This window comes from Phascolarctos cinereus, unplaced genomic scaffold, assembly GCF_003287225.1.
Source record: "Phascolarctos cinereus isolate Bilbo 61053 unplaced genomic scaffold, phaCin_HiC Scaffold_4;HRSCAF=312, whole genome shotgun sequence".
NCBI lineage: Eukaryota > Metazoa > Chordata > Mammalia > Diprotodontia > Phascolarctidae > Phascolarctos > Phascolarctos cinereus.
In genome coordinates this window covers 352,734,368-352,758,869 of record NW_027555847.1, presented here as the reverse complement: position 1 = coordinate 352,758,869, position 24,502 = coordinate 352,734,368, and the positions used below count along the sequence as shown (strand labels likewise).

The 24,502-nt window shown below is 38.6% G+C and overlaps 1 protein-coding gene across 7 annotated transcripts in view; it reads right to left on the bottom strand.

The window, feature by feature from the left end:
* Positions 1-24,502, bottom strand: part of FYB1 (FYN binding protein 1) — a 202,804-nt gene that overhangs the window by 55,091 nt on the left and 123,211 nt on the right. For all 7 annotated transcript variants that reach the window (XM_078153208.1, XM_078153207.1, XM_078153206.1 and 4 more), the window contains exon 3: positions 7,872-8,031. In XM_078153208.1, the coding sequence (XP_078009334.1) occupies positions 7,872-8,031 (160 nt within the window). The remainder of the gene's footprint in view (positions 1-7,871; positions 8,032-24,502) is intronic.

Here is a 24,502-nt window from a genome sequence, read left to right as displayed (position 1 = left end):
TAAATCCCTACAGTGTGATTTGGATTGTTAACTCAAACTCTTGAATAGTCAAGGATCTCATTGAAGAGGCTCCTACATATTCTGGGGTTTGGTGAGACAAAGTGTTAACAATCTTGTAGTGTTTTCTGCAAACAGAAGCATCAGAAGGATCTCATCATTTTTGGAGAATCCTTCTTCCTTTTGGACTTGGTACAGGATGACTTTGAAATGGCAGCGAATGCTTTTGTCAAGCACTTACATTCCTGCTTTATGGCTCACTTGATATTGATATTCAGAGGATCTGAATAAACAATCAATAAAGTTCTCTGTTCTCTCTAGAGGCAGCTAGGTGTCACAGGGGAGAGAGAGTGCTGGGCCTAGAATTAGGAAAACCTGAGTTCAAATCTATCCTCAGACATTTACCAGCTGTGTGAGCCGGGCAAGTCACTTAACCTCTCTCTTCCTCAGTTTCCTCAACTATGGGGATCATTGCAGCACCTATCTCCCAGGGTTGTTGTGAGGATCAAATGAGATAATATTTGTAAAGTGCTTAGTCATAGTGCCTGGCACACAGTAGGCACTTAATAAATGTTTATTTCTTCCCTTCCTTGTTGCCTCTATTAATATATCTTATACAATTAATTCTCTAATTGATAAATCACTAAATTGACAAATCACATGACTATGCACACTTGTTACTAGGCAAAGCTTCACCTCCATTGCTGTCAATCATAGTTAGCACCACCTCCTCACCTGCGTCTTTTCAGGTTTCCCTGGTATAAATTCTCCGTTAGCATCTGACCTCTCAGGCTGGCTGCGTGGGTACATTTATTAAAAGTATTTTGGAATTTGCTCTTTTAGAGGCTACCATGGGGCAATTTGCCTGGGGATTATTCATCACTCTTTAGTTTGTCTTTTTCTGCTTACCTAAGGTCTCTATCTAGATCAAGAGCCTAGATCAAGGCAGGATGGAGAATCCCTTGGGCACCTAGGATGAAGAGTCTCTTCAGGGGTCCTACATATGTGAAGCTATAGCTGCCCACCAGCTAGAGAATATAATGAATGGCTCCTAAGCTAAAAGTTTGGGTCATCTCTGAAAGATCCAGTTTTAAAAGAGCATTAAAAATACTTTCTTCCTTTCCCCATCTTCCCCTACCCCAAGTCATGTGACTTGGGATGTTTAAAGCGAAAGGAGCACTTATAGTAGAAATAAAACATAGCAGAACAGCAGAAATAAAGTGACAGAGCTTCACTGGAGAGAACTAGCAACCAACCATTAGCTTTCTTATCATTTCTTAATAACTTCAACATCCGTACTATGATTGTTTCACTAGGAAGTTGCTTTGTGCATTATCTCCATTCCTATCCGCACGTCTCTCTGTTTTAGTTTCTCTGTAAATACCTGCTATGGTAAAGACATGTGCTTGAGGACCTAATTAACTTTTGGCCACTAGATGGGGAAACAATACACTTGGAAAAGTGACATTTTGCAGGGATTACCCTTGTTCTGCTTGGCTCCAGAGGGTAGAGGTAAGAGTAATAGGCTGAACCTACAATGAAGGAAATCCGAGCTTGATGTAAAGAAAAACTTCCCAGCAACTGGATCTGTCCACAGGTGGGAAGAAGGCATCAATTTTGTATTACTGTATATTATATTTATGTTTGAGTGTCTTATCCCTACCACTAAAGTGTAAGTTTCAGGAGGACAGGGGATTATGTTTTATTCAAACTTTGTATCCCCCTCAGCTTCTGAAAGTGTTCTTCATGTAGTAGATACTTAGTACACATCGTTCGAATTGGGGGAAAAAAAAGGAAAAACAAACAATAGTATTTTAACCTCAATTTGTTAACTGTCATTTTCATTTGGACATCTCCCCACTCCTAATACTTTGAATCCGGTAAATGTTAACCTATCTTAAAAATTATCCCTTTATGATGTTCTAATCTCTCAATAATATTTCCAAAGGAGTTCCTGCAGGAGAGGTGTCAAACACACAGCCCAAGGCTCAGAAGGCCTTCAGTTCTTGTTCTCTGGGAGTTAAGAACCTTAGAGACCACAGAGTCTTTTGACTCCATGTTTAGTGTTCACAGTTCACATCTTGGAAGCTTAATTTGACTCAGCCCTGGAAACATAACCCAGCCTGGATATAGAAAGGACTGAGAGATTGATGGTACTTTCTCGGTTCTGTGGGTGGCAGCACATGGGTATTTTGAGTTGGTGAAGAAAAAAATGATCTGGTTAATTCCAATAATGCAGAGATTCTGACACCTATTAGCTGTGTGGTATCGTAACTCACTTGCTTTTCTGAGTTTCAGTTTCTTCATCTGTAAAATGGCTGTGCTGATACTGGCACTACCTATCTCACGGGGTTACGGTGAGGAAAGTGTTTTGTAAATCCTAAGTAACTTCATTATGTGAAATCTTGTTATTGTTTCACAAGTCAGAGTATCTCAGAGTGAGGAGAGACCTCAAGGGTCATCTATTTTAGTCCAGACCTACACTTGAGCTAACTGAGGAAGATAGAGGTTAAGTGACTTGCCCAGGCTCACACAGCTAGTAAGGAGCCCTGACTACTGGCCACCTGGCCTTAATTTCCAGATTTTTACAGCACGGGTCCCTGGGACTCCTCAAGGTGGCCTGTTTACCTTTTGGTGAGTTCTAATTAATTGGAGGGTTCTCCTTACATCAAGCCTAAATCTACCTCTCTGTAATGTCTATCCTTTGTTCTTAATTCTGCCCAGCGGAGAATGGGTAAAGGGAAAGGTTGGGAACAAGCATTTATTAGGCACCCACTATGTGCCAGGAACATAGCACTTTCGCTTCTTAACAACAGCTGTGTGAGGGAGATATTGTTAATACCAGCCCCCATCTTGTAATTATTTTACCCCATATTGTTGCTACTATGTACTCATCACACACCATTTTTTCAGTCATCACATGACTGTGTAATCATCACATGATATAATTCTGTTCATCATGACACTTAAAAGGTAACCTGAGCAGCAATGTATTCACCAGTGGCATATGTATACACATTTATCTCTGAACACACATCGTCAGTATTAAATTTTAATGTATATTCACAAGTATTCCATGCATCCTAATCTTGCACCAAATACAGTTTAGGTAATGAATGATTTTTAAATAATGCTGGCACAATTTTTTAAAAAAATGGTTGCAACCCCACTTTTTTGCAAAAAAATTTGGCATAAAATCTGCAGTGATTATGCGGTAAAATATAGTAAACTACTAAGGCAATCAGAGGTTAAGTAACTTGCCCAGGGTCACATGGCTAATAAATGCCTGAGGTTGCATTTGAACTCAGGTTTTCTCGACTGTGGCCCAGAGCTCTATGCACTGTGCTACTAACTACCTCTAGGTACTAGAACAAATCCAATCCTCTTCCTCTATGTGACATCTATTGTTTGTCCTTCATTTTCAAAGAGGACCACTGACATCAAAGGGTGATTTCTTGACTTGCTGATAAATTGGATTTAAGTGAGGCAGGATTGCACAAAGTCACCAGCCTCACTCTCTCTTCCAGAGTCATCAAAATCCAGGGGCAGAGCAAAAGTCAAGGTGACTGGCAATGGCCTGGGATTCAGTGGATGACCCTGGTGTCTTACACATCTTACTGAGCTCTAAGCACTCCACACCACCTGCTTCAGCTGCCTTCATGGCTGTGGGAACAAATCGTTCTCATCTGCCCACTTTGCTAGCGGAAGTCTTCATATACTTGGAGTACACCTCCCCACTACCTCACCGATGGGTTTGTGGTCTGTTGGTTACCCTTCTATTGGTTTGGCCTGGTTTTACCAAGGCGTGGCTGCTGCGTGTGTTACTGCTTCTTGGAGCCGCAGGTGAGGGTTGGGTGACAAGTGTCCACCAAAGGTAGACGAGCAGCTCTACAAAGGGCTCAGCAAACCCTCACACCAGAGGTCCTAGTCTTTTATCAACACCTCATACCTCTCATGTGACCATTATTGAACTACTTCACAACAAACATCATCCTCTGCTAAGTCTTCTCCAGGCTCAATGCCTAGAATTTTTACAGCCAGTTCTTGAGAAGAGTCTTGATGTCCCTCCTCCTCCAGTTTGTCAATGTTCTTCTTAAAAATGATGTTTGAAACAGAATATAATACTACATATTTACCTGACCATTGGAAGAGTACTGAAGGACTCTCACCTCCTATACTTCCAATGCTATGATTCTCTTAATACAGTTTAAGTTTGCATTAGGTTTTTGGGGCTGTCATTTTTGCACGGTTGGCAGACAATCCAATAAAATACTCACATCTTCTCATAAATTTTTGTCAAGACATGACTTCTCACATTTTACCTGTGAAATTGTATCCATTTGTCTCTATTGAATTTCATCATATTATATCTAACCTGTCATTCTAGCCCAGGGGTAGGCAAACTGTGGATTTGGCACCAAATCTGGCCTTCTGTCAGTTATTGTATGGCTCTTGAGCTAAGAATAGCTTTTATTATTTTTTCACATTTACTTTATTTTTAATTTATGGAATAAAACAAGCATTTTCATGACATAGTATAGTAAAAAAGATGATTGTACATGAAACTGCAAATCTATTATGTACACCTTGTTATTCCTTTTAAATATATAACAAAGTTATTATGTAAATTTCTTTTTTTTTCTTCCTTCCCCCACCCTAGAGATGGCTACCATTAGACACAAATAGGTATACACACATGTGTAAAATTATTTATACATAATTCTATTTATCAGTTCTTTCTCTGGATGCAGATAGTACCTTTCTTCATATGTGCTTTATAGTTAATTCGGCTACTTATAATAGTCAAAATGACTCATTTATTTAAAGTCATTCTTAAAATAATATTGCTGTTACTGTATAGAATGTTCTCTTGGTTTTACTCATTTTACTGTTCATTATTTTGTGCAAGTCTTTCCATGTTTTTCTATGATCATAGAGCTCTTACATTTTAAAATACAGTTTTATTGTATTTTAAAATGTAAAACCCATTTTTAGCTCTCCTACTATACAAAAATAGGTGTCAGCAGGATTTAGCCTTTGAGTAGTAGTTTGTTGTCCCCTGCTGAGATTTTTTTTGGGGGTGGGGGGATTCTGTCATCCAGTGTGTTAGCGGCAATGTTTGCCATCTGTAAATTTGACAAATTGATCATCTATGCCATTTTCTAAGTCATTTATCCTGAGTATAAGACTAAGGATGGATCCCTGGAGAATGTCACTAGAAACTTTCCTCTAAGTTGACATTGAAAATGTCCAAGATGATATTAATGACTATCTTTGGAATGTGGTCAAAATAATAGATCTAAATTCACTTCTCTGTACTATTTTCTAGCCCACATATCTCTACTGTCTATAAGCCCAGTATGAGGGACTACATCAGGTTCACTTGCTCCTTCAATCTGCCTCTAGTTCCCTTACCATCTTGGTTAATTCCCTTTGGATGAATTCTAGTTTTATGGTGTCACAAAACTCAGAACAATACCCCTGAGATAGTCAGAACAGAGCAGAGAACAGACTCAAAATGCCAAGGCTACTAATTTGTTGTACTCACTGCCTCCATTTTCTCACCACTTTTAACCCCCTTCAACCTGGCTTCCATACTCACCACTCTATTGAAGCTGCTCTCATTAAGGTCATTAATGACATTCTAAGGACCAAACCCCAATAGTCTTTTCTCCTTTCCTCATCCTTCTTCTCTCTGAGGTATACAGTACTAGAAAGTACCTCCTCCTTCTTGAATCCTTCTCCCTGCCTTTGTTTCTACAGTATGACATGTCATCCCTGTGGTTCTACCTCTATCTCTGCCTATCACTTCTACTCTTTTTTTTTTTACTGGATCTTCTTTCTCCTTTTCCTCTTAAATGTTACAATATTGTAAACTAGGCCATCCTCTCTATATGTACTCTTTCCCTTAAGAACATAATTTATCCCCACAGCTTTAATTATCTTTTTTATCCAAATCTGTTTTTCTATACCCCAACAACTCTGAAGACCTCTAACTCTTCTAGTTCCATATTTCCATATACCTGCTGAATATTTCTGCTTAGGCATTCTATCAGAACCTCCAATTCAACATATCTAAAGCTGAATTTATCTTCTGTTTTACTAAACCTGCCCTTCCTCTTAAACTCTCTATTTATGTTAATGGCTACATCATCCTAGGCTTAAAATTTGGGAATCATCTTTGACTCTTCTTACTCCCTCACCCCATTTATCCAAACTGCTGTGAAGTCCTGCCATTTTTATCTGTAATTCCTCTCTCCCTCCTTCCCTCATTCCTTCCCTCTCTCTCTCCCTCGCTTTCTTTTTCTCTTGTGCTGGAGCTTCCTCTCTGCTGCTAATGCAACTACCCTAGTTCAGGCTTTCATTTCTTCTTGCTTAGAAATTCCACCTAATAAACCTCTGTGCATGTCTATCTTCAAGCTATCTTTTATAATGCTACCCAAACAATCTTCCAGAAACTAGTATGATGATACTGCTTCTCTATTCATAAACTTTCAGTGGTTTCCTAATGCATATGGAATGAAGTATAAACTTCTGTCTCTTGTATTCAAGGCCTTCCACAATCTGGTTCCAAATTATTTATCCAACCTTTTATAGCATATTTTTATGTATTTCCAGACAAATTGGACAATTTTCTTTCATTCTAATCCTCCCTTTTCCTATCTCTGTGTTTTTGTTCATTCTTTTTCACCAGGACTGGAATGGACCCTTCTCACTCTTCCTCTTACCATCTAACCTCTCTCTCCTCTCTCCATCTGATCAAGCCCCTAATCTTCCTTTAAAGATCAGTTCAGATATTACTTCTTTCATAAAGACTTCTCTTGATTCCTCCAGGTGAGGGGAATCTCTCTCTTTTCAAATTTCTTCTTGCACTTTGGCAGAACTTATTCTTTGTACTCTCCTCACTCTCCTTTTTATTATAGTTATTTGTGAACTGTTCTCTCCACACCTAATTAGGATATTGGGATTCAAATGAAGCTACTTTACCATACTTTAACCCAAAATCACTCTGGCTCTCAGTGATTGGCCAATAGTAGGTCCCAGACCAAGCCTCATTTAATCATTGTTTGGGTTTTGGTGGCTCAGAGTGTAAATAACAATTGTGTCCATTCTGGCCCGAAACCCTCAGGGTCTTCTCTTCCCAGTTTGATTTTTTTTTTTGAGTAAACAAACTAGGCCATCATTTGCCTCATTTCTTACCTAGCCTTAAATCACTGAATGGGTGTTGCCTAAAACAAATTGAGACCTGGGAAAGACCTTAGCTTAAAAAGACCAAGGTCTTTCATTGCATCTGGGTTCATCACCAGTTGTCCTGACCTATGTCTTGCCACTGGACTCAGATGACTCTGGAGGAGAGAGTGAGGCTGTTGACTTTGCACAGCCCTGCCTCACTTCAATTCATTTGCAAGTCAAGACATCACCCTTCTGATGTCATTAGTCCTCTTGAGAATGAAGGACAAACAACTGTGTAAAAGCTCCTTAAAGCCATATTTGTGTTGTACTTATTTTTTAATCTTAATAGGTGTTTAACAAACATCTATTGAATTGGTTCCCTGCTGCAAAGACCCATTGTTTTCTACTGAGTACATTTTCCTTTATTTCCCCTCTGTTTCCATTCTTTTGTTTCCTTCCTCTCAGTGTAATAATCTTGCTCTATCACAGGCATATCATGAAAGAAAGCTGTTGTTCAGATATTTTGCATATCTATCTCATCTGAAAATGATTTTTTTTGGACCAAATATCATACCAATGACACAAATGAAAAAGTTTTCCATGAAGTCAACCATTCTTAATGGATGGTACTAACCACTAGAAAGCTATACTACAATCTTTAGGTTTACCCAAAGTGCAAGGCGGGTGTATTTGCTACTTACTTTGCCTCAGGGGGCATTTTGATATTTCTGGGAGGTAGACTTGGAACTGGTGGTTGCATTGGGTAAGGGGCTGGAGGAGTTGGTTGAGAGGCAGGATGTGCTGGTGGAGGAGGTGGAGGTGGTGTGGTCACAGAATAAGGCATTGTTCCTTTGTTGGAAACTGAAATGCAAACAAATAGAGAGAATTAAGATCTGTTATAAGAGCATAATGTCATAGATTTAGATCTGAAAGGAATTTATAGATAATTTACAGATAATCTTATCTAGTCTAATTTCATTAACACCTATGAAGACATAGTTCTAGAAAGGTGAAGTCACTTACCAAAGTTTACACAGGTGGCAAATATCAGAACTGGAATCTGAACCAAGAACTTGACTCCAAATCCACTCCTTTTCCTGTATTATACTGACTCATTATACTGGTTACCTTTTTATATATGAAATAAGGATTTTTAACATGGACCTACAAAGAAATGCTATTTCAGGTCATACCACTTTTGATTTTGCCTCAAGTACTCCTGCTTTCCAGTTTATCAAACCCCTCAGTTCTCATGATCTGAAGCTTTACTCAACTTCAGACACACACAGGGATGGCTTTACTCTTATCTTCTCACAATATAGTTTCCCTTCCACAATCCATAAATTAAATTCCTCTATTAGACCACAACCTTCTGTCCCTTCATCTCTCTCTCTGTATTTTACCCATCCTAAATTTATTCTTCATCCTTACAGCAATCTTTTCTCAATCTGCCCTTCTCTGTTTTCCTAGGTGCTAGCCTCACTTTCCTTTCTTGAAAATCGATCCTTCATCTGGATTCCTTTCCTTTTTGTCTTATTGCTACTTAAACCCTTCCAAACTCCAGCCCTTGGATTACTCTCAGCATGGATCTTTTTTCAGTCCTGCCCAAGTGGTACAGAACACCTCTGGAAGAAGTCACACAAGTGGGTCTACTCAGTTTACTACAAATTTATGTTATCCAATCTTAGCTGCACTCTTGCTGCTACATGGCAAGCCTTTTACTCTTTCCTTATTAATTTCTTCTACTTCTCAGAGCAGCTATTCAAAACTTTCTCTTCTCTCCTCAAGTCACCTATACTATCAGCTAAAAAAGGAAGGCCATTCTTCAGAACCTGCTTCTCCTGATCAATTCCGTAATTCAAACTACCTTTGTATCAACAACACCTCACTCAACATTTTCTCCTCCTTTGCTTAATCTCAGAAGATGAGGTAGCCTGGTTCTTCTCTTTCTCAATCTATACGCTCTCAGTGATCTCATCAACTCCCATGGGTTTAACTATCATCTCTATATAGATATCTCCTAAATCTACATCTCCAACTCTCATTTCTCTTCCAAGCTCCTGGCCTGCATCTTCAGTTTCTGCTTTTCCCCAAACCTACCCTTCCTCCCAAGTTCCCCATTTCTTCTGTCAAGGGCATCACCATTTCCCCAGCCACCTAGATTTGCAACTCTGAGTTATTCTCTACTCTTCACTCTCCCTCAGTTCATGTATCCAATGAGTTGTTATTCTTGGCAATTTTACCTTCTTAACATCTCTCACATCCTTCCCTTTCTTTCCACTCATATGATATCCATCTTTATTTTAGCTCTCATCATGTCTCTACTGGACTATGACAATGACCTTCTGATTGTTTTCCTTAAGTCCAGTCTTTCTTCACTCTAACTCAAAAACACCCTCTCAGCTACCAAAGTGATTTTTCTAAGGCAGATTTCAGACCATATCACTTTGACGATAACAGTTTCAAGGCTCAAGAAGTTTCAGGGACTCCTCAATGCTTTTTTGATAAAATACAAATTCTTTTGTTGGGCATTTGAAACAATTCAAAATCTGGCTCCCACTTATCTTTCTAGGCTGATTACAATTATTCTTGTTCACTCCAGCTTTCCATGTACACAATCTTTTATTTTCTGCCTCTATATCATCCCCTAGTCTGTCCTATTCCCCAATGCCCAGAATGCTGTGTCTCTTCACCTCAACCTCTTGGAATTTCTAGGTCCCTCAAGGCTCAGATTGATCAGATTCTCCCAGCTGTTAGTGCCCCACCCCAATCTCTTTGTATTTATTTTGTATAAAACCTGCATTTACTTATCTGCCATTTCTTCTCTTCCACCCCAGTGCTGCCCGATAGAATCTAGGCTCCTTTAGTACAGAGACTATCCTGCTTTTGTATTTGTATCTCTAGGGCTAGCACCGTGTCTGAAATGCAGAAGGTGCATAGTAAAATGCTTTTTGATTAAATCATTATTGTAAAGATCCCTTTTGGGAGATTCAGCCTTCATTCGAACATTGCATTGGATTACAAATCAAAATTTTTCCTATCCAGCACATTACATGGTCTCATAAACTTAGGTAATTTTTCCTCTTGTCTTATCTTTCCAGAGTAATTTTTTTTAAGCCTGTTATATTATGGAACTTCATCAACTTTGTGGTAATTTTAGTCATTCTCATTTGGACCTTCAAGGTTGTTGTTTCTTTCTTGAGGTACATGGACCAGACCCACCTGTAGGAATAAAGGCAAGGACAGACTAAAGTTTTATTCACCTTTATGGTGATGCTTTCTGTTTTGTTAAAAAACAAAAAAGCCCTTTTAGATAATTCTTGGCATTTTCTTGGCCTTTTTGGCCCTTCAATAGAAAACTACACTGAAGTCTTCCAAAGACTGTCCTCTTATAAGTAATTCTCTCCTCCTATCCCCCACCACTTGACCATATTGAAGAGCTCTCACTTTTCTTGCATTCACATAGGTTTATGAGATTTTCTTGCAGGTTATTCTCCATCAGTGTGGCATTTAACAATCTCAAAAACTTTGTCTTACAAGAGAATGTAAGGACTTGATTGTGTTCTTTCTCTTCCAAATCAGATATCAAAATGTCAAGTAAATGTGACCCCAGCATTAAAATCCTGGAGGATGGTGCTGCTAACACCTCACCATATTGAAAATACCCTTTTTATTCTGCCTTTGTATCACCCCATTATTTATTTTCTCCAATTCCATGGTAGCAGAATCCTTTTAACTCAACTTTGGAAAATTGTCAAAGGATATTTGAAATTTTAATGTAATGCCAAACTAATTGGTTAGGTAAACTATTATTTAAATGCTACTTCCCTCATTAAGCTTGGCAGTATGTACACTAAAGCCTCTTTTAACAATTATAATTAACAGTGAAACTCATTTACTCTGGCAAACTATTTGGTGATAGTCAAACATGTTCAAGATAATATGTGAATTTATGCAAAAATATCAGATGAAAAATATCATTCTTTTTTCCCCGTGAAAACATCTAGTAGTTTTAGCTAAACGTAATAATAGTATTTGTTCAAAAACTAACTCTATATTATGGTGTTTGATATCGTGACACTTGGTAATTCTGCTATTCTCTAGAAAATAATGTTACTTTTAGGGACTGTAAAGAAGGGTTTAATAACAGTAACAATGGATATTCCTACGCCATAAAGAACTTACATCACAACAATACTCTGAAGTAGTTTATGCAAAATTATTTTATTCACATTTTACAGATAAGGAAGCTTAAAAAATTTTTTAATTTGTATTTTCCATTCTGATACGCTTTTAGAAAAAGGTATATCATTTGTGGCAAAATTGGCTAGTTATCCAAAATAAATAATGTAAGTTCAACCTATGTATTGCTTTGACCAGCACCAGTTTTTCTCTGAGCTTGGACAAGCACCGGACGAGTGCCTGTTCTGGTCATGAAGCCCTGCTATGAATCAAACTTATCTCACTGTTGCTGTTACTCCTCATTATCAGGACTACAGCATACTGTATGGTCATTGGCATAAGTATTAAGATCTCCACACAATGCCTCGGGTCCCACCTCACTAAGGGTAGGGCCCTAGCGTGAGTCTAGATCTCCTCCTTGCCTACAAGCCACTTCCCTCACTTTGAAATTAAACTTCTGTTTGATTCCTGACTCTCCTGTCTCCAGCATGCTCTGTTCAGCTCAGGCTATTCATAGGTTAGAGGCTGATTCAGTCTGGCTGACACATGGATGGATAGTAATAATTTAACCTTTACTACAGTAATTCCTCATTTATTCAGATATCACTGATTATGTTAATTCAACTGTCTGGAACACAGGCCTTCTAATTTGTTGCTTCTTCCCTGCTGTGGGAATGGAGGTTAAATAAATAAATCTTCTAAAACTGTGTGTAAAACAAGATTGACTAATATCTCAAGGACATTAATCCTTATTAGCTTCTTTTATATGTCAAATACATGAAACTTAGTGCATGACTTTATCACATTTATCTTAGTTGCCTGTAAGTCTTCCTTTCTTTTCTTCTGGTCTTCTTCACTATGTTCCAAACAGTCAAGGTTGTTGAATGAGTGGTTTCTGAGTAAGAAAGGAGTATTGTAAATGGAAATTATTTTAGGGAGATATATAACAGTTATGGATTGTATCTATACATAATGAAGAGAACTGTTCTTTTCATTAAAATCAGTACAGCATATTTACTTGGGGAAATAAAGGAAAGGAATAGATCTGATAGCTATATTATGAAGAAAGGCTTGAAAGGAGCTGTCAGCTAATTGCGTGTGGGAAAGTGAGGGAGGGGAAAAAGACAACACTGAAAATAAGGCTGTGGCCCTGGGTGACTAGGAGCAAAGTTATTAATAGAAATAGGGAAGCTAGAAAGATGCTGAGTTTTGGGTAAAGCATGATGAGTTAAGGCTTTGAAATGTAGAGTTTGCAAACAAAATAGTTATCTACTGCCTGCAGAATGGCTACACAATTTATGGTCTAAAGCAGAATGAAGTTAGAAGAACAATTTATACTGTAACATCAACATTGTAAAAACAATTTTGAAACTATGATGAACACAATGATCAATCATGATTCCAGAGGACTGATGATGAAGCATGCTGCTTACCTCCTGACACATAGATGATGCAGAAAGAGATACATTTTTGGGCCTGACAATATGAGATTTCTTTTGTTTGACTAAGTCTCCATACATTTTGGCTCTGTGACAATATGATTCTCTTCTTTGTTCTCTCTCTCTCTCTCTCTCTCTCTCTCCTTCCTTCCTTCCTTCCTTCCTTCCTTCCTTCCTTCCTTCATTTTCTTATAGGTATGGTCCTACAAAACTGTGATTTCACTGGCATAGGTAACTTCTTGTGAAGAAACTTTCTTTACCAATTTATCTGTTCTGCAACTTGGAGTCTTAACTATCCTGAGTACTGAGAAGACAGATAGCTTACCTGGGGGGCCACACACAGCTAGTATGTGTCAGAGGTGGGAACAGAACTCGGGTCTTTCTGACTCTCAGGCTAGCTTGCTATTTACTACAAAAGCTACCTGTCAATGCAAATGAAAACAAAGCAGGCATATTACAGGTATATCTTAGAGATATTATCTGTTTGGTTTTAGACTACTGCAATAAAGTTAATATCTCAATAAAGCGAGGCACATGAATTTTTTTGGTTTCTCAGTGTGTATAAAAGTTTGCACTATTCTGTAGACTATTAAGTGTGCCATAGTATTATGTGTAAAAAAGTACATACTTTAATTCAAAAATATTTTATTGCTAAAAAGTGCTAATCATCATAGGCTGAGCTAATATAATAAAAATGACAACTCTACCTAAATCAATTTACTTATTCAGTGCTATACCAATCAAACTACCAATAATTATTTTATAGAGCTAGAAAACAACAACAACAAAATTCATCTGGAAGAACAAAAAGCCCAGAATATAAAGGGAACTAATGAAAAGAAATGCAAGGGAACGTGGCCTAGCTGTACCAGATCTGAAATTGTATTATAAAGCAGCAATCTTCAAAGCTACTTGGTACTGGCTAAGAAATAGAGTGGTAGATCAGCGGAATAGGTTAGGTATGTAAGACACAACAATTAATGACTATACTAATCTATTATTTGATAAATCCAAAGACTCCAGCTTCTGGGATAAGAAATCACTATTTAATAAAAACTGCTGGGAAAACTGGAAAAAATGTATGGCAGAAACTGGGCATATACCAACATTTTATACCCTATACCAAGATAAAGTCAAAATGGGCACAGGATTTAGATATAAAGACTGATACTATAAGCAAACTAGAAGAGCAAGGAATAGTTTGCCTTTCAGATCTATGGAGAAGGGAAGAATTTCTGACTAAACAAGAGATAGAGAACATTACGAAATGCAAAATGGATAATTTTGATTACATTAAATAGAAAAGTTTTTACACAAACAAAAATGCTAACCATCATCTGACCCTTTGGCAAGTCATAATCTGTTTGCTGGTGGAGGCCTTGCTGGTGGGCCACCATGTTGGTGGCTGCTGACTGATCAGGGGGGTGACTGCTGAAGGTTGGAGTGGCTATGGCAATTGCTTAAAATAAGACAACAATGAAATGTGTTGCATTGGTTGACTCTTCCTTTCAAAATACCATTATAGGGTTATAATTGGCCTAATTTCAATATTGCTGTATCTCAAAGAATAGAGAGGCCAAGGAGAGGGAGAAGGATGGGGAAGAGCTGGTCAGTGGAGCAGTCAGGACACATACAACATTTATCTATTAAGTTCACCATCTTATATGGGTGTGGTTTGTGGTACCCCAAAACTATTAGAATTAGCAAAATGTGACGTGGAGGCATGATGTGAGCACATGCTGCTGGAAAAATGGTGCCAATATACTTGCTCAATGAAGGTTATCACAAACCTTCAATTTATAAAAAAGTGCAATATCTGAGAAGTGCAATAAAACAAAGCACAATTAAATTAGATATACCTGTATCATGAATTGTAGTAGATACTCTCTTTCTTGGAGAACTGATTACTGAAATATGCCTTCCTTCTCTCAGTGGACAGTTTGTATAGTGATATTGAATGCATTTTATACTGTCAAATGGTGGGAGATGGGAGGATCAGGAAGAAGAGAATCGACATAGCCAGATTTGTGGACTTCTTATCACTCACTTATGGTGACAGAAAATCCAGAAGCGAGGGTGCAAATTTATATAAACAGGTAGATTCTTTTTTTCAGGTCAATTATAAGAGTGGCTTTAGATGTTTTTCTAGAGTAGCTGAAAGGTGGAGCAAATTCAAATAAGTCAAAGACCAAGTATTTTGTAGTCACAGTTAAGGAAGAAATGAGGACACAAAATGAAAACTATAAAGAAAGAGAAATTGTATAGGTTTACAAACTTTTCACATATCAGCTTCCATAAATGTAGGAGGCTGCCAAATCGAAATGGATTTTCCCTTCTCCTCCCTTTTTATTTTGAAGCCAGCCTAAGATTTTGTACCAGTTTGACAACCTTACTTTAGCTACTGTATGGTTTTAAGAAGAATCCTGCAATGAATAAAGCACAAGCAGGAGGCACACCAGGGCTTTGATGGCCTCCTAACAGTTTCCTTTCCCAGATGCAGCAGAACTATAGGGTCAAGCTTAAGCTCTATTTGAAATAACAAAAATACATCCATAAGTGATTGGGAGCGGAAAGAAAGGGAAAGGTAGGAACCAGGAAAGGAAGAGAAACAAATAACAGAAGTTATATGCCCTTTCATACTTTAAACTTTAGCTCTTTCTATCAAACAAAGTTATTTGTCCCAGATGTCTTTATATTTAGCTAGTGGATTATAGGACTCTAATCATTGTTTTTGTAATCTCATATTGGTTCTGTGGTTTCTGGCCTTTGAGTGGCTAATGGTGAACCAATCCTTCTTATACTACTCACATTGGGAGGCACCCAATTAATACCTCATAAAGTGGTTTCCAGGCTTTTTTTTTTTAATACATGGCCAATTTTTGTGGAATAATGTACTCTGCTTTCCACCTATTTTAACTGCAACATAACCTTATTCCTAGAATTGTGAATTTTATGCAGTATAGTGGATAGAGTACTGGGTTTGTAGTTAGTGGACCAGGTTTCAAATCCCACCTCTGCTACCTGCCATGTATAAAAAAGTGAGGTACTTTGTCTTTCTAGGTCTCGTTCTCCTTAATATAAAATTAGGGCTGGATGAAGTGCTCTCTAAGGTTTTTGCAGCTCTAAATCCATCATCCTAATATTGCTTATGTTAGACTGCTCTCAGAACTGTTCTAGGAGCCCAAATATCTGGCTTCTACAATAACTCTGATTTTGCTATTAATTAGCAGTTGGAATTTAAGCAAGATACAAACTTTATTTGTAAAATGGAGAAAATATTTGTACAACCTATTGACAGGTTCATGGTGAGAGAAAATGACTTATTAAATCTTAAAGTACCGCATATACTCTGAAATTACTTATGTTACTGCTCATGTGTCAAGTGGCATTTTAGTTCACATCAACACATAGTGCAAAGAACACCGATGTTTTAGGATCTAGGGGAGATACAAAGATGAATGAAATAATCCCCATCTTTGAGGAGTTTCTAAGTTAGTAGGAGTGATAAGTGTTTCACTCTCTAAGCTCACAGAATCTTATACTTGGAAGGGTTGGGCCATATAATCCAGCTGTGCCTGAGCAAGAATCCCTCTGCAGTGCAGTCAGTAAGCGGTCATCTAGGTTTTTTGGTGGGAAGACATTCAGTGAGGGGGAAAGCTACTACCTCCCAACTGGGAGCAGCCTATGCTGGAATTCTCCTTATATTGAAGCTAAACTTACTTTTTTTGCACCACTCTCTGCCAAGCAGGATAATTCTAATCACTCTTCCAAATTTAAAAAAAACTGCCATTATAATACTCTTAAGTCTTCTTCTCCTGTTGATTTACTTCCAGTTCTTCCAGCTAATCCTCATATCGCATTGTTTTGAGGTATCATGGTCACCTTCCTATGGATACCCAGAACTGAACATCATATTCCAAATGGATCTGACCAGGACAGAATGCATTGGTAGGAACATCTCATTGGTCCTGGATACTATGCCTTTCAATGTTTTTCAATTGTTTTCAGTCATGTTAGACTCTTTGTGACCCCATTTGGGGTTTTCTGGGCAGAGATACTGCAGTAGTTTGCCACTTCCTTCTCCAGCTCAGTTTTAGAGATGAAGAAACTGAGGCAAACAGGGTTAAGTGACTTGCCCAGAGTCACACAGCTAGTAAGCGTCTGAGGCTGGATTTGAAATCAGGTCTTCCTGACTCCAGACTCCATCTACTGTTGCCACCTAGCTGTCTCTCAAAGTAGCCTAAAATGATGTTAATTTTCTTGATTGTTGACTCATGTTGAGGATGCAATAGGTACTGAAACCCCCAGATTTTTTTCTTCCTAGAAGAATTGCTTTCTAGTCATGCCTCCCCAAAATTGTATTTGAGAGGCTGATATTTTGATCTAAATATAAAATTTTAGATTTGTCATGATTAAAAGTCTAGTCCTTAGGAAACATGAAATATGCCCTCCCTGGTTCCAACTCATGTGGATGATTGATGAGCCTGATTCTGAACATGCAGGATGGAGGAATTCCAGCAACCCCAGCTGTTTTTTTTTTCAATTGTTTCATGGTGACAAAAAGCCTTACAGTTGACTGCTGAATTAGAATGGAATGTGTGTATAAAAGTTTGAGCAGATACACTCTTTCATTGCATTCAAGGAGGAAGAACTGCTCTGAGCTTCTGGGAAGAGAGAAGGGTAGCAGCTTTGACTGCCATGTCTCCCCACTTCCTGTTACTGGTGTGTTTCTTCTTTTCTGCTCTTAGGCAAATGAGTGTGCTGAGATGGGAGTGCCAAGGTGACTGGTGAGAACCAGCTATCTCTCAAAGCCATTTGAGGTTCCACTAACAACTGGACTCCTGGAGCTGGTGGCAGCGGCAGCCCTAAGGAGTGACCAAATGGGTCACTCAGCAAGGATTTAGCTGATCGAGGCAGCTACTTGACCATCAACTAGGCCAAATCCACAAGTGAACTTGGTGGGGACTCCACAAAGGAAGAAAAAGTACTCCTAAAGCCAGGTAGTACCCTCCATCAGCTTGGTGAGGGTGTGTTTTATAGCAACCCCTACCATTTAAAGTTTAAGGTCACCCTTCCAAGGGACTGTGTGGGTATGTAGGAGAAGACTTGTCTTCCACTTTGGGAGGGAGGGAGGAGGTTGTTGTTGTGGTGGGTAATTTGGTCCTTGCTATACCTTCTCAGCAAATATCTTTTTATAAAAGCTAATTCATAGCAATGGTTAAATGATTCTAGGAAACACATTAGTGTGGGCTTATAACTAGAAGTATTATCAGCTCCAGCCCCTCAGGGTTTCCTGTAGAACCTTGAGGGATAAGTACTTACCCATCTTTCTGGCAAACAAAACCTGTCTGTGAAAATGGGAGTCAGAAAATCCTATCTCTGATCCTAGAGTTGGTGACATATTTGTTTCTATTAAGTTTCATCTTAATAGATTTACCTTAACATTCCTTCCTGTTGAATTATTTTTTGAATTCTCATTCACAGATGTTAGAAATGGAAAGGAAGATAGCCAACCAACTCATATCTGAAAGAGGATACCCCATGTTTGATTAAGTAATTAACCAGCCTCTGTTTGAAGACCTCTTATAAAGGGTATTATGCCATTCAATGTATCAATCACTCCTACCATCATACAATGTACTAATGATAAGCATGCCATTTATGCTTTTATTCAAGTCATTGATAAAAATGTTAAATAGGGCCAAGCACAAATCCCTATAGTATTCTCCTGGATACTACCTTCCAAGTTGGCATTAAATGATCAATGACTACTCTTTGAGCGTAGCCATTCAAGAAGTTCCAAATGTGTCTCACAGGGCTCATCTGAGGATTAAACAAGATGAAATAGGTAAAGGTATTTTGGTCCACTCACACACAGAGCACAGTATCTATAGCCTTCTTTGGAAACATCTAAGACAGTGATATCAAATTCAAATAGAAATGAACATTGCCTGTTCCATATTGACTTAGAAAAACACAAATTAACATTATCTATGCTGCATTATATTTTTATTTATTTTGCTAAATGGTTGGGCCATTGGGAGTTTTGCTATTGTTTGCTACCTCATGGGGCCGATGGATGGCATTTGGTACGTCTGAATTCTTAGCTTAATGGTAGCACAAAATCGGGATTAAGAAGCAATCATGGACAATTTGTAGCATGAAATTGTTGTTTTTTGTTCCTTGTCCTTCCCTTTTTGAAGAGGACCAATGACATCGGGAGGGTATATCAACTTCTAATTGAATTGCAGTTAAGTGAGGCAGAGCTGTGCAAAATCATCAGCTTCACTCTCTCCTCCAAAGTCATCTGAGTTCAGTAGCAAAACATAGGTCAGGACAACTGGTGATGGCCTGGGATGTGATAGGGAACCTCGGCCTTTTTAAGCTAAGTTTTTTCCAAGGTCTCAGTTTGTCTGAGGCAACACCCATTTAGCAGTTAAAGGCTAGGCAAGGATTGAGGCAAAAGGTGGTTTCATTTGCCTTCACAGAAGAATCAGTCTCAGGGGAAGACCTCAGGCTTTCTGACTAGAAGAGAAACGATTGCTATTTATACTCACTCTGAGCCCCCAGAACCCAAACAATGAGCAAGTGAGGCTTGGGTTGGGACTTATTATTGGCCAATCAGTGAGAGTCAGAGTGATTTGGGTTTAAAGATAGCTCCATTTGAATTCAAATTCAAATTTTATCAGGCTTTATCAAAGACTGGTTTTTCTGAGCTACATTTCAAGAAGTCAGTAGCTTCACACAGGATAGAAACTTCTCCTCTGCTACCTACATGCTTAACTAAATATACTCACGACTAGCCAGTTGTTGAAAGCCTTCTTTCAGGACATTGACAAAGTATCAAGGAAATGATTTTTCATTTTAAATCTAAAGGGCTTTTTGGCAAAGTTTTGGGTTTTCAGAGAATGAAACATTTATGCCAATCACTTGTGAAATTACCCATGCCCTTGAATTTCATGGACAAAATAAAATACAGAAAATACTTACCTAAGTTCATTAATTGGCTTTGGGAAAACATGCTGTTAGGTGAAATTATTACAGGGATTGCAAGAGTGCTATTAAAATGGGTGAACAATGGCACCTTTACTGTGGGTTTCCCCAATTTGACAATAAGGGCTTAGTTGCAATGGGTTATTACCAATTTGTTGTCAAATGATATTGTTTGAAGGAACTCTATTTGGAGCACGGCTGAATTAAATTTCCCCTGCCCTAACTCCAACTCTCAGTTGAAGCTGTTTCTTTGGCAGAAATTTTCATGTCAGGGAGGGCAGGGGAAACAGTACAAAATATACCAGTGGTAGCTAGAGTATGCAGTGCATAGAGAGCTGTACTGGGGAGTCTGGAAGACCCAAGTTAAAATCCTATCTCATATTCCAGGCAAGTCACTTACTGACTTGTGCCTGTTTCCTCATGGACAAAATAGGAATGATAAAAATAGCACCTACCTCTCAAAGTTGTTGAAAGGATCAACAGATAATGAGCAAAGCACTTTTTGCAAATCTTAAAGCACTATATAAATGCTAGCTATTACTGCTGTTGCTATTATTATCATCATAGCTTTGTCCTAGTCCTGAAAAGAGTTAGGGGTGGGGAAAACTGAACTTATTATAGTCAGAAGACCTAGATTCAAGTGAATGACTCCACTCCTGTTTTTGAACCCTAAAAGACCTGTGTTTTCATGAAATAACATATGGAACAATATGTAGAACTTAGCAACTACTCAATAAATGTTTGTTAAATTAATATACAAAATGCCTTTCAATTTTAAGTTGATACAAAAACTTAAGTTATTGACCCCCTTACTCTCAAAATGTACCAAATGTAAAATCTAGTGAGATGCTTCCAGAGTTTACTAGGCTTAGGGGCAAGGTAATTTTAACCCATACTGAGGGACTTGGATCAGTTTTCAAGCTTTTCCAATATCTTACGGTTCCATTCATCAGTGCCTAAAAGAGCACCCAGCCTAGAATACGTCAGAGAATTCCATTCCCAATCTCAAAAGAACTACATCTTCAACAAATTTAAGTCAATCAATGTTTATTACAAGTGGAGCTCTGTGGAAGATAAAGAAATGAGTCTCTGCCTACAAAGACCTTATAGTCCCCCAGGCACAATGCCTCTGTGTGGCTCTGAGGAAAGCATGCAGGAGTAGGAGTTAAGAGAGATCCGGATATGAACCCTGGCTCTGACACATATATTATGAACTTAGGCAATTTACACAACCTCTCTGGGCCTCAGTTTTCTCATCTGTAAAATGTGTTGGAAAAGACGACTTCCAAGGTCCTTTCTACCCCTGAATGTATAATCATATGTTCATGGTCAAATAGCAATAGCAATAGTTATTTGTGTCAAAGCATCTAAAAAACACGAATCATGTAAACTGCAGAAGAGACAGTTTCTTAACAAACCTCTGGGTAAGAGCTACAGGCTTAGTAAAAAATGAACTTCAGATCTTGAGCTTTCTCCTGTCCCAATTCAGTCATAGCTTTTATCTTCTTCAAAGGATTTGCAAACGGGGGTGGATGAGAAACATTTGAAAACCAAACTAGTGGGAAACATAGGAGTGGAGCTCTATTAGTAAGAGAAATGAGTGCTTTGAAAGGGGCCACAGACAGGATTCGGGCCAGCTCAGAATCTTCAATTACAACGGAAAGAGGGGCAATACTGAAACAGCATTGTGCTGGTACAGATAATCAGGGCACAAGTCAGGATGGAGGGGAAGGGCAGAGATCAAAAACAATCTGATGATCAATGAGAGGAAAATAAGAAAAGGAAGTCTTTCATCTCTAGTCTGAGCTCTGCCTTTCAGGTGTTTGTAATCCTATGATCATTGGCAGAAGTTAAGCATTGAAGGTCTCCACACTGAAAGAATGCTCCAGGAAATTTGCTTAGTAAAAAACAAACAAAACCCCCCCCCTGAGTTTGAAAGCCTTTCAACTGTATGTATACTTGACATGTAAATTCTGTATTTCTAAGAGTTTTCATGCATTTGGAAATCATAAGCCATTGCTTTTTTCCCCCCACTTGGAATTTGGATAATTACTCAGTAATGACAGATAAGAAATATGCTTGCCTTTGGATGTTTCTCCTCCTCTCTCCCCATGGCACATATGACAAAATAACAACAGGAATAAGAATACATAATTGAAATTCTTTTGACATAAGCACACACTCTACAGGGAACCTCTGCTTAGCTCCTTTTGCCTGCAGGGAAGGGAACAGGGCAGCCTAACTGAATTGCCTTCCTTTTTTTTTTTTCCAAATCCCTAAATGGAACTTTTGTTCAGTAAGTATAAAATTCACCTTCTTGTTTTAAAAGCACAGAGATAGCAACAGAGTTCAATTCTCTGCAAGCATGTGGTACTACTCTGTCTTCCCAATTCCAGTAAGCCTGATAGATGTATTGGGTAAATTGATGACCCCATTCACAGAAATTCTTTATAGTCAATGCAATCTAACAGATCACAGAAAGATCACTTTTGTATGGATCTGGAATGATTTATGTATTTATTCTCTCCTCTCCTAAAAGACTCATCTCTCTAATTATGTTTTATTTAGTTTACCATGACATTGAGTTAGCAAGTTCTGAGCACTTGTAGTCTTCTCAGAATAGGAAAATGTTGCCTGGGAGAGTCTGTTGTTCGTTCAGTTGTTTTTAGTTGTGTCAGACTCTTCATGACCCTACTTGGGGTTTTCTTGGCAGAGACACTGGAGTGGTTTTCCATTACCTTCTCTAGCTCATTTTACAGATGAGGAAACTGGGGCAAATAGGGTTCACACAACAAGTGGCAAGAGGTAAGGAATTTGAGTGTAAAATATAGTGTGACATGGTAAAAACTTGGGTATACAACACTAGGTAAAACTGCTTCCATTAGTCAGTTCAGTGGGTTGAAGTATATTAAAGTATACCATTCATTCAATCCAGCAACACCAAAAGAGGTGGGAGAGCCTGAGCAAATTCATAGAGAAGGGAGTTGGAATATCAGTGCAGAAAGAACATCGAGTAAGCCTGGAAGGTTGGAACACAGAACACAAGAGGACGAGTTTGGTGTAATCAACCTGGGAAGATAGGATCTCAGATTTAGAGCTGCTCATTTTACAAGCTTGTAGCCCAACAACCTCATTGTACAAGGGAGGAAACTGAAACCAACAGAGGTTAAGTGGCTTGCTTAAGGTCACACAGATGATAAATGAGAGAGGCAGAATTTGAACTCAGCTCCTTTAACAACTAAGTCATTGCTCTGTCTGCTCTATCACACTCCTTTTCCCTAACAAGTTGGAGGCAGATGTAAAGGGAATTGATTGCCAGAATGAGGTATTCATATTTTGTGATATACAGTAGGGAAGCAATAAGAGGTTATTGAAATGTCATAATCAGAGGAGTGGCATAGTCAGACCTGTGCTTTAGGAATATCAATTTAATAGTTGGAATGGAGAATGGGTGGCAAACTGATTGTACGGAGACCAATTCAAGACTATTTTAATAGCCCAGCAGGGAGATAATAAGGGTCTGAACTAGGGGGGTTGCTATGTGAGTGAAGAGAATGGGAAAGATGCGAGAGAAGTTGAGGAAATAGAATAGGAAGAACTGACAATTAATTGGATATGGGCAAAAGAGAAGGCAAAGAGTTAAGGGTGACTCCCAGGTTGACAACCTAAGTAACTAGGAGAATGGTGGTACCCTCAACAGAAATGGGGAAGTTTGAAAGAAGGGTTTAGGGAGAAAAAATTGTTGTTCTAGACTTGTCGAGTTTAAGATGTCTATGGAGCATCCAGCTCTAGCTGGCTAGATCTTCCAGACCAGCAGGTAGTTGGTGATGTAGGACTATCTCTCAAGGGAGAGATGAGAGGGGGTAACTGCACATAATAATATCACCAAGGAAGTATAGAGGAAGAAGAGAAGAGTGCTTGGGCCAGAGTCATGGGATATACCCCACAAGGATAGGGCATGAGCTATGTCCTAAGAAGCAACAATCAGACAGTAAGTAAGAACAAAGAGAGAGCAATATCAGGGATGAAAGAGCATCCAGGAGAAAGGAATCATCAACAGTGTAAAGGATGCTGCACAGAATGTTGTAAAGAGTCATGAGGGATAAAGAATGAAAAAAAAATTAGATTTAGCAAGCAAGAGAATTGTGGGTGACCCTGGAGAAAGTAATTTAATTCAAGTAGTTCAGTTAGAAGACAGATTTTAAGGGGATGAGAAACAAGTAGGAGGTGAAAAAGCAGAGTCCATGACCATAGTCAGCTTTTTCCAGGAGTTCAAAAAATTACCTTGTATTTATTTTGTACATATGTGCATGTTGGGCAAGAATGCTTCACTTTTCTCTAGTGCTCTCAGCAGTATCTGGTTCATAATAGGTACTTCATAAATCTTGTTGGTTGATTGAGTTTGGCTGTGAAAAGGAAGAGCCATATAAGCTGATAGTCAGAGGAAAGGATGATCAAGTGAAGACATCCAGACTCAGACACTTCCTAGCTGTGTGACCCTGGGCAAGTCACTTAACCCTGTTTGCCTCTGTTCTTCACCTGTAAAATGAGTTGGAGAAGGAAAGGGCAAACCACTCCAGTATCTTTGTCAAGAAAACACTAAATGGGGTCAGGATGAGTCAGACACAACTGAAAAACAACTGAACAAAATCATTCAAATTTGTCTGGAGTATAGTTGGTGCAAAACGGGGCAATACATTTGAAATAAATAGGAAATA